At 37.3% G+C, this 11677-nt stretch overlaps 1 protein-coding gene across 1 annotated transcript; it reads left to right on the top strand.

Annotated features, from left to right (window-relative positions):
- The first annotated feature begins 1088 nt into the window (after positions 1 to 1088).
- Positions 1089 to 10578, top strand: LOC133977029 (interferon-induced very large GTPase 1-like). The gene is made up of 10 exons (XM_062415172.1): positions 1089 to 1208; positions 1309 to 1405; positions 1489 to 1595; positions 3585 to 3668; positions 3751 to 3818; positions 3932 to 4018; positions 4400 to 4454; positions 4652 to 4840; positions 4929 to 5001; positions 5872 to 10578. Exons 1-10 carry the CDS (start codon positions 1089 to 1091, stop codon positions 10554 to 10556), a joined length of 5565 nt encoding a protein of 1854 aa, XP_062271156.1. The 3' UTR covers positions 10557 to 10578.
- Positions 10579 to 11677: the final 1099 nt, after the last annotated feature.

Consider the following 11677-nt stretch of genomic DNA (forward strand, 5'->3'; position numbering starts at 1 on the left):
GCAACTCGGCTTCTTACTGGTTTTAACAGACGACATCACATCACCCCAATCCTCGCTTCTCTTCACTGGCTCCCTGTTCATGTTAGAATTGATTTTAAGATTTTACTGATCACTTTTAAAGCACGTCTTGGTCTAGCTCCAAGCTATATAACAGACATGTTGACTCAGTATGAGCCGGCCCGCAGCCTTGAATTCTCGGGTGGGGCCTTTCAGGTTGTTCCAAAGTCAAGGCTGAAATCTAGAGGGGACCGTGCTTTTGCCATCAGGGCCCCTCAGCTTTGGAACAACCTGCCCGTGGAAATAAGGCTGACACATTCAGTATCTTCTTTTAAATCATTACTCAAAACTCATTTCTACAGACTAGCTTTTATGTGATGTCATTTGCCTTCTTTTTTTTTGGCATATTACTACTGTCTTTTATTTAATCTTATTTTTACTTTGTCTTAGGTATTTTATATATTTTTATATTTTTAATATTGTCAATGCCAGTCTTGTTACCTCTCTCTGTGTTGTGTGTCTTGCTTTGTATTTTACTGCTTTTTGCCTGTCTGTCAAAGCACTTTGTGAAACTTTGTTTTTTAAAGGTGCTATGTAAATAAAGTTTATTATTATTATATAATCTTCAAAAATGTAGGGCTACTGCAGTTTGGCCAAGCAAAAAATCTCAAACCAAGCTCTTTAGCCCTCCCCCTCTTATGATCTTGAGTGGAGCTGCACTCACAAACTGAAGGTATTACATCTGGGGGAGGCTCATTTCTGCCCTAGATTTTTATTTTTGGACTCCACTAGAGTAGCTTTTCATAGTTCACAGTAAAAAAGTTTTTTAAAAACGACCTTGTTTATCTTATACTGGCACTTGTCCCCTATATGATATGTGGTACATCTGCATGTTAAGTGACATTTTTCACATTGCAGATTGGTGTGATACACTACTAATGTAAAAATATTGATCAATACAGAGTTAAATGTGTAACTTAGAGCTTATTATGATTTGTAACTTAAACTGTATTTAAATTCACTATATTTGTCTGTAATCAGCTATCTGTGTCTCTGTAGAACAAACAAGTGCTGACAGTCATTCCACTAAAATGGATAAGTATGAACAATTGAAGGAAATTGGGAAAGGTGGATTTGGAACAGCCATCCTTGTCAAATCCAAAGAGGATGGACAACAATATGTCATCAAGAAGATACATGGCTTATCTGAAGTAAGCACCAAATGTATAATATTCCACTATTTCAGTGTTCATCTGAGCTCTCCTTTACTACTTTGCTCTTTCACATTATCTGTTCCTCTCATTTTGACAGATGTCGACTGAAGAGAGGCAGAAAGCTCAACAAGAAGTTGAAGTTCTTTCCAACATGAGTCATCCCTTCATTGTCCAGTATAAGGAATCTTTTGAAGGTATACATGATCTAAGATCTTAGCTGTAACTTCAAACTATCACAGAGGTCATTAACTGCAATGATGTATAAAAAATCTTTTAGAGCGGGGCTGTCTGTATATTGTGATGGACTACTGTGAAGGTGGAGACCTCTTTGAAAAGATCAGCGCTCAGAAAAGAGAACAAGGACAACTTTTCTCAGAAGAGCAAGTAAGCTCCTAACTCAAGACAATGGGCCAGATGCAAGAACCACTCGTACACACAGATTTGTTCTTAAACCATGTGTACGATTGATTTACACGGATTTGCTGCATTCACCAATTTTCTCGTATTTTGTATTTTCTCTTAGGTACGAACAAAATTTACGAGTGGTGCAGACCTGTCGTACCTGTCACGCACAACCAACCTGCAGTCCTCCAAAGCAATAAAACATGACTGTTACTGTCTAATTGTCTAATGGCTGTGTGCCAACTATATCGTGTCTTTTGGGGGAACTCACATTTTTCCAGGGGGGGGGGGGGGGCATCATATACTAGATAAGCAAGATATGATAATCACTTAATGAACACATAACACCTCCACACGGGTATCAAGACCAAACAACACTGTATGATACAATCTAGCCAAGCACGATACGGTAGCTATACTCTACAGAGTGATGTAACCTACTGTAGTTTATCAGCACAAACACACAGAGAGGTCGAGCTGTTCAACTGTTACCCTCATCTCCAACTTCTTCTGCCGGCTTGCCCTGCGTTTTTATGTAAAGCACATTGAGTTGCCACTGTGTATGAAATGCGCTATATAAATAAAACTGCCTTGCCTTGCCTTGTGTTGTCATCCCGGGTGTTAGCAGGTCTGTGCTGACAGCAATCCGGCAGCAGGTGTAACATCAGCAGTTGAGCTTCAGAATCAACTGACTTGGATTTTCTTTTTAACATCACTGTATGCTGACTACCACTTAACAGAGAAATGAATAATGTCGATCCGCAGACTGAGTGTATATTATATTGTCAGTATTTTAGAGACCCCTGAGTAATGGGCGTGAACTACAGGGTATGTAGGCAATGAGCAAGTGTATACTATGTCCCGTTCATTAAATTGCACTTCTAAATCCATAATCATGATGATAACAATTTAGGTAGATATGTCAGTTATTTGAATTGACAATTGAAACTATGATATAATGCAAGCTTACAATATAAATATTAGCGACTTGTCCACAGTTACTTTACCACAATATAAACTGACTTAATAACTTTTATTCATTTAATTGAAATATTGCTTATCGAAGTAATAGTTTAACTCCCTGGCTGATGACGTCCCAGGGTTTCCCACAGCGCTTTCCTGCTAAGGCGGCCGCCTTAGCAACACATGGCTGCCGCCTTAACTAACGTCACGTCTCCAAAAATAATAATAATAAAATAAATAAATAAATATACTAGCGATATTCGCCGTGTTACTCTGTCATGTTTTCTCCCTTTCATTCCAAACCGTGACTGACTATCAGTCACCGTGACTGACAGTCTATCGCCGGTGTTCTGTCGATTTCTCCTACCCGTCGAGAACTGCTACTTTGTGGTTCTGCGCATGCGTGATTAGTAGTCTTACTTGAATGAGATGCAAAGTATTTGATCCATCAAAATACACTACCCATGACATACAGTTCATTACAGTTTTTGTACATTAGACAAATGAGAGAAGAAAACACTTTATTATGTATTACTACATTATGCCTTCATTTGATATACAGAGGTAGACAACCATAAAGTAGCATTTTTTTGATAGGTAGCGTGAATCAATAGACAGACCTATCGGTTTATGCGGCGGTAGCAATTTTCGACAAAGCAGCAGAAATCGACAGCCGACAATCGACGTGGCTCACTCGTAAATTCCACCTCACGAAATAAGTACGACAGATTTAAGAAGAAAAATACGAACATATACTTGCATCTGGCCCAATGTTTAGGATCTGTCTGTTCATCTTTAGGGTGAAACTTTACAACATGTGGATACAATTCATCATGTAACACTTTCTGTTTCATTTTGCTGTATCATTTTTCAAAATGTATTTAAGCCCTTTTTAATGTTTTTGTATTCATATCCTTTTTATATTTCCTGGATTTTTGCAAATGATGTGTATAGTTCAAGTTGATACTTGATACTTTCAGTGTCTTTACATTCCTCTGCCTTTCTTAGATCCTGGACTGGTTTGTGCAGATTTGTTTGGCATTAAAACACATCCATGATAGAAAAATCCTCCACAGGGACATTAAACCACAGGTATTACTTCATACATCACATTTTTATTTGTATTGTATAGCCTCATGATAAAGACATTACATTTATTTTATGATGTCTGCAGAACATATTTTTGACAAAAGATGGGACTGTACAGCTTGGGGACTTTGGAATTGCAAGAGTGCTGAACAGGTTTGTAAAATGTCATCTGACTGCAGATCTCTGTAGAACCAAGATTAAAATGGAAATCATAAATCATAATACAGACTGTATTATTTCTGCTTCTACTCTCATCTAATTTCCAGCACTGGAGAACTGGCAACAACATGCATAGGAACACCACTTTACCTACCACCAGAGATCTGGGAGCACAAACCATACAGCAACAAAAGGTACTAACTTGATGCACTATGTTTTTGACTCATTTATAGTAACAGGAAGCTATTGTTGTATTGATTTCCTCTTAAACTATTTTAAGTATGCATGTAACCTATTCCACTTTAGATTATTGAATGAAGTAATTTTAGCAGAATTTCAGGGATAACTATGAAAATAAGGACTATTATTAAGTAACTGTTTAAGTCTGATATGTTGTGCTTTGAAATATATTGGAGTGTTGTTTTGTCAACAAACTTAATTATCTCAATGTCCAATTTATAGTTTTCTCAGCAATGAAGTCCTTTTCTTCCAGCTGGAAGTGACTTATTGAATAAATATACCCTTAGAACTAATCTCAGCCTGTCTCTTTGTCTGCTCTCTCCTCTGACTTTCAGTGATATTTGGGCCGTAGGTTGTGTCCTGTATGAAATGTGCACTCTTAAGCCTGCAGTAAGTATTCTGTGTGTGAGCTGTTTATTACTTTATGGAGATTTAATGTATCTTACACAGCATTGTAATACTCTCTACTGATTTAGATCTCTTCCCTGTATGTCTAATGGCTGACAAACAAGAATGGGTCACTCTTCCTTTTCCATTTTCCATTTTTCTATGGTGGTTATAACAATGTACTAAATGTTTCCTTTCAGTTTGGTGGTATGGAGTATCAGAAGATCATCAGTGGCTCATACTCTCCTGTGTCTGATCACTACTCCGAGGAACTGCGTTCTCTCTTGGCTCAACTGTTGAAATGTGATCCTGAAGAGAGACCCTCAGTCAGCAGCATACTGAACAAACCTTTCCTCTGCTGCAGGATACATAAGTTCCTCACATCACAGGTAGGAACAGTTAGATCTCTTTGATGTCTGAATTTATATAAAGCAGACTGTATTCAGTTACAAAACATCTATTCTCTAATGATTCCAGATTGTTGCTCAGGAATTTGGCCACGATTTTCTTCACAAAGAACTTCTAGAGAGTGTGGTGCAGGGGTCAACAGGTAAGCAAACTCATAATCTTTATAAATAGATATGTTGACAAAGGACAAGATTTTGATATTTGAGGCATTCTAGTTTCAGTTTATATTTCTGGTTTTCCATATACAATATGTGTGGGGAGTGAAAGAGGTGGAACGCATTGGCTGAAATGTCATCTGGCCCTAAAACACCTACAAAATGTTTGTGTGTTGTGTGAAGAAACGTTGAACTTGCGAAGGAAATAAACATGTTCATGTAAAACAAAAAGGAGATGAAATGACAAATTAAGACAAATTAAAGCTGCAAAAAATAAACCCAAGTCACTGCAACAGGTGGGAAGAGCGAGAGATGGAGCATCAGTTCAGAAGGGAGAAGGTGAAGAAGGCGTTGATATGAACATTAATACTGAGCTAAACATCCACTTGAGCCTCAGTGTCTTAAAAAAAAGTTTACCTGCAACCTGTAGTGTTGTCTAACCTGTAGTAAGTGCCTTGATGGTCAATTAAAAGAATTAAAGTTTAATATATTTAATGTATTAATCAGACTATGTTTGTCAATAAAAGCTCATTATTGACAAACACTTTTGGCTATTTTTTGTTTGTAATAATCCCTTTGTAGATATACAAGTATATATTTAAATTAAATATTTGCACTTTGTTTATGCTGGGCCTTCAGTGGTGACCACATCTCATTTTGAGACCAACATGCCCATGGGCGCACAGACCGGTGCAAGTGCATTTGCTATTTAGACAAAATGGGCACAGTATGAGAAAATGACAACTGCGTTGAGGGAAATTAACAAAGACACATGCGTCGCACCTGCCATCCGCTGTGGACCCAAAGTCAAATGTGGTTGTCTATTAATACAAATGATTTTTTTTCCTCTTCCCCAGCCTTTTTCAACTTTCTCTCCAAACTTGGACTGCAGACATTTTATCCCAACAAGCTCACTCTTCGCTCTCTTTTGGAAATAAACAAAAACAGTTTTTATAATGAAACTGTTGAATCACTGGAGAAAATACCATGGTGCTTTCTCAGGAAACTTTTTCAAATCAACGCAGAATGCAGAAACTGTACTCAAGTATCATACAATGGTGATGATGATGATGATGAGGATGATGATGATAATGATGATGACGGTGATGAGGGAAACATTGACCTTGACAAAAACATGGATGACTCAACAGACAACAAGGTTAACCCTCTCGACCTCATAGTTGCACTCTTTCTTTGTGCTGACAGCTTCTTGCAACAGGAAATGGCCCTCAAGATGTCAATGTGTCAGTTTTCTGTCCCACTGCTGTTGCCTCATGTTAATAACAGTCAGTCTACTCTGATGCTGTGGGCTCTGAGAGACATCGTCAAAGAGTGGCGTCCACAGGATTTGTCTGACTCTAGAGGATTTGTTGAAGACAACATTGTTCAAGCAGATATACCATTCTTTACCTTTGTCAGGCTGAAAAACTGTAGTCTCTCCAAGTCACAGGTGTTGAATCATGTTCTCAGTCGTGGCCAACAGAATCACAACATCTTCATACACAGAGATATGGAAGGAGGAAGTCTTAAAAGAGAAATTGCCAATGGTTTGGTCGAAGTTTGCTGGTACCTTCCCTGTGGAAGAGAAAATCTTGACATATTTCCAGAACCAGTTGCCTTTGCCAATTTGAGAGGAGACATTTGTGAGTCACTGGCACAATTCAATTTTCTTTTTCGAGAGTCAACTGCTACCTTTGTGTTCCTGGACAAAGTTGAAGAAAATGAGCAAAAGATTCTGACTTCTCTACAAGATGTGAAATCCAAACTCTTCTTGGTTGTTAATCGCAAGGACAACTCTGAAGAGGACATGATGTCTGTTAAGAAAACACTGAAAGAGTTACAGCTACCAAAAAGCAGAGTGAAAATCAAAGACCCAAAGGTAAATGTTGCAGCGCTTACAGAGAAACTTTGTGCAGCCATCAAGACCTCACTGTCAGATGTATCAGCCACACTGAACATTGTTAATATGGTTGGAAAAGCTGTTGCACATGGTCTATCTGTGGATGAAATCAAAAGTGACAAACAAAAGAAAGCAGTTGAGGAGATCATGGCGGATATTGAGGGACAGAGTATACCAGACTACAAGAAACAACAACTTCCTCTGCAGGGAGAAAACTGGAAAAGATTATCACAGTTAGAGAAGGAGGAGTGTAGATTGAAATCTGGTGACTCAGGCCTTGAACAGTATAAATGCCAACTATGGGAAGAAAAACAACAAATTAGGAAGGAGCAAAGCAAACAAAAACTGTCTGAAGGAATGAAGAGTTTCATTAATGCTGTATCCACAGGAGACAAAGAGAAAAGATATTTTTTTCTTAAGTGGGTAAAACTTAAACTTAACGCACATTCACGAAGCAAACTGTCTGAGCTGCGCAACAAATTTAAAGAACAATGCAAGAAGAAAGATAAAAATCTAACATCAGAGTTAGATCAGGCTTTGCTGGAAAGCTCGTTAGGAGTAGAGCATTACATGAGAGAGATGGGACTCATCTATGAGTTCTCAATTGATGACTCAAGAAAACATGCTGATGAAATATCTCGTCTGCCTGGTTTGGCTGCTGAAATGCTGTTGGATGGATTTCCTTTAGAGCTCTTGGATGGAGATGCTTCCAACATCCCAGAGAGATGGGTGACAGATGTGTTGATGGAGCTTCACAAGAAGGTTGGAGAACAGAGCAGACTGTTAGTACTGACTGTGCTGGGTGTTCAAAATACAGGGAAGTCAACACTCCTCAACACCATGTTTGGTGTGCAGTTTCCTGTCAGCAGCGGCAGATGCACAAGAGGAGCTTATATGCTCTTCCTCAAAGTCGGAGAGGAAAGGAAAGATGAGTTGAACTGTGATTTTATAGTTCTCATCGACACAGAGGGTCTAAAGTCTCCTGATCTAGCAGAACTAGAGGGCAGTTATGAGCATGACAACCAGATGGCAACCTTTGTCATTGGTTTAAGTGATGTCACCATTATTAACGTTGCAATGGAAAACTCAACAGAAATGAAAGATATTCTGCAAATTGCTACTCACGCTTTCCTGAGAATGAAGGAAATTGGTAAAAGGCCAGTTTGTCATTTTGTGCATCAAAATGTTGCTGAAGTTTCAGCTCATGCAAAGAACATAACAGACAGAAAGCATCTCTTGGACCAGCTCAATGAAATGACACAAATTGCTGCTGAAATGGAAAGGAATCATTCTATTAAAGCATTCACAGATGTGCTGGACTATAACATAGACAAAAACAACTGGAACATCCCAGGACTCTGGCATGGAACCCCTCCGATGGCACCAGTGAACACAGGTTACAGTGAAGCTGTAGCAGATTTAAAGAGAAAACTTTTGCTGACAGAAGACAGAAGCAATGAAGTCTCAAAGATCCCAGAGTTTCTAGAATGGATGAAAAGTCTCTGGAAAGCTGTGAAATATGAGAACTTCATCTTTAGTTTCAGAAACACTCTTGTGGCTCAGGCCTACGACAACCTTTGCAAAGAGTTCAGTCAATGGGAATGGCAGTTCACAAAAGAAATCCTCTCCTGGCAACAAAAAGCAGAGTTGGAAATCTTAAATTCGGACAATGAATCTGATATTCAAACTTGGAACACATTGGTTGAATCAAAAAAATCAGAGGTGTCCAAAAAAATAGCAGAAGAAGAAAGAAAAATGGAGAAGAAACTTACAAACTACTACAAAAAGAAAGACCAGAATGTAAATCTGATAGAAAAATACAAAAGTGACTTTTTCAAAAGTATCAGTAGTCTTGCTGAGGAAATCAGACATTCATCGAACAATAAATTGGAATGTGTCCTTGAGCTAAAAATTAGTTCAAAACAGGCTCAAGATATTCAGAGGAAATACAGAGGCAGGATTGAAGACAAAGTCATGAAGCTCCTGAAGGCCTGTAAAGGCTCCACACTGTCTGATGGACAACTGAAATCTGAGTTTGAAAAGATGTGGACTGAAGCCACTAAAAATGTGTCTGGCCTGAAAGAACGAGATATCGCAGCAAGCATTCTCCACCAGTTGAGAAAAAATTTCTCAAATCGGAATGTTAATGAGGAATTTCAAAACATTAAAGATCTGAAGGATTTTGGGAAGGATCCATTTAAAACCAAACATGGTCATATAGACTCCTATATGGAAAAGTTAAAACATCTGTGGAAGGGAGAATTGCAAAATTTTGTTGACACAGTCATTGAGTCTTGCAAATTGTTTGTGCTTGATAAAGCAAACACAGATTACCATGATTCTTTTACAAGAGATCTTCTTAAAAAAATTGATGACTACCTCGATCAAAATTACAAGTATCACAAAACAAATGCAAAGTTTGAGATTGACCTGAAACTTCACATTTGTGGCATTGCCTCAAGGGAATTCCTCAAAATCCACAGAAAATACTTGTCAGATAAAGATCCTAAAACTCAGCTGGAGAAACACAAGAAACAGTACTTGACAGATTTTCTTGATTTATACAAACAGAGAGATGATTGTCAACGAAAAGCAAAGGATTTTGTCAGATGTTGCATCAAACCTGCTGTGGAAGAGTACATCAATAGATGTTTGGGAATACAAATTTTGGATGAAATTTTGACAGGTTCTCATTCAGCAGAGTACAGCTCCCGCTCCTCTTTCCAGTACAACATTCAGGAAGAGTTGCTGCAAAAGGATGACTTCAGTGTTTTTACCCCGTACATTGTTATGTATGAAATATATGTTAAGGATTGGATAATTCAGCAAATCCAGAAACAAATGTCAGAGGAAAAAACTTTGTGCAAATTGAAACAAAAGAATCTGAAAGTCATAATCGACAAAATCACAAAAGCATTACAGCGAGCCTCAAAAGGACCAGATGGTGTTCAACTGCCAGACAACAATGAAAGCATCACAAAGCTCATCAGCAACATGAGAAAATATTTGATTAAAGACATCTCAATCTCAGAGGAGGATGAAAAAGGCACCTTGTTTCAAATCCAAAGCACATGTCATCCATTTATCAACAGCCTCAAAATGTCAATAGAAGACTTGAAAGAACAGCTTCAGGAGGAATTCTCAAAGTCTGAAGACATCACTGAGACTCTGAACAAACTTCCAATCAAACCACAGGATGAGCTTTTCAAGAGAGTGTTTGGTTGTGGAAAGCAATGTCCATTCTGTAAAGTTCCCTGTGAGGCTGGAGGAAAAGGACACGATCAGCATCATGCAGCTGTTCATCGACCACAAGGTCTCGGTAGAGTCAGGTATGAAGATACTGAGAAGCTGATTGAAACACTGTGTACAACTGATGTGTACAGTGAACGTAGATTCAGAAACAAAGATACTAAATGGAAGTGGAATCCTTACAAAGACTACACCAAGTACTATCCAGACTGGCGCATTCCTCCAGATCCCAGCATAGAGGCATCTGACTACTGGAAGTATGTACTGGTACGATACAATGACAGATTTGCTGATATATACAATGCTAAGCCAGCTGATGTTCCAGAGGCCTGGAGGAGAATCACAAAGGAAGAAGCACTGAAGGGGTTAAAAGATGCCTACAGCATAAAGTGAAGAACATAAAAATGTATTTAAACAAAACCAAATTTGAAACATGCAAAACAAAACAAAATGCTGAGACAGACAAACCTGTTTAAGGAATGATCAGCTTGGCTGGAACATTATCATAACCTGGAACATATTAATTTTTTCACTTTTGACTTTCTGGTTTAACCTCAAATACAGACTAAACCAGCTGCTGACAGTGAATAGTGTGACATCCTTTGATCTGATGAACATGAGTTGATAATTATAATATTGTTATAGTAGACTGTTAAACCTTTTCTATACAATTTATTTTGCTGTTTATTATTTTGTTGTTGTTTTTTTTATTTTTTTTTACAGATGTTTAAAAAGTGAGATGATGTCTTTGTCTTTATTTTTTGGTTTATGATCATGCAAATGTTTTGTTTTTTTCAAATTATAATATTGGCTCAAGTGAATAATGACTGGTAAGCAGTTATGATGCTGATGATAACAATTATTATGATGTTCTACAAAGACTACGTGAAAAAAGGGTCATGATTTAAAATATTTGTTTTGTTTTGTTTTTTATAATTACAAGTGTTTTTGTTTTTTTTGTGTTCATATTGATAAATGGCTATGGGAATAGTAACCAGTGTGTATGATGATGGTGATGATGATGATGATGATGATGATGATGATGATGATGATGAAGATGATGAAGATGTCAGCATGGTTCATTCATTGTTCACAGTTAACTTTCTAATGGTTACTATCAGTCAATGAATAACAAATATTGATACAACTGACTTTTGGCTCTGCTGTTTAGAAGTTGAACATGAAACAAAGAAGAAAGAAAACAAACAATTACTCACACTTTTAAATATTTAACATATTATTTCTTGTTTATTTTATTCTTTTAAATCAAAATATGATGATAATGATGATGATGATGATGACTATGATGAAGGCCTACAGTATGCAGTTCAAAGGCCATGTAATGAGATGCTGTTTTATTACATTTTACTACTTTTTACATTTATATTATTACATTACATATATTATTATTTACATTAGTTTTTATTCTTTAACATTTATATTATCACATTACATATATTATTATTTACATTATAGTTTTATTCTTTAACATTTCTTACTAATCATAAAATGCT

This window comes from Scomber scombrus, unplaced genomic scaffold, assembly GCF_963691925.1.
Source record: "Scomber scombrus unplaced genomic scaffold, fScoSco1.1 SCAFFOLD_233, whole genome shotgun sequence".
Lineage (NCBI taxonomy): Eukaryota > Metazoa > Chordata > Actinopteri > Scombriformes > Scombridae > Scomber > Scomber scombrus.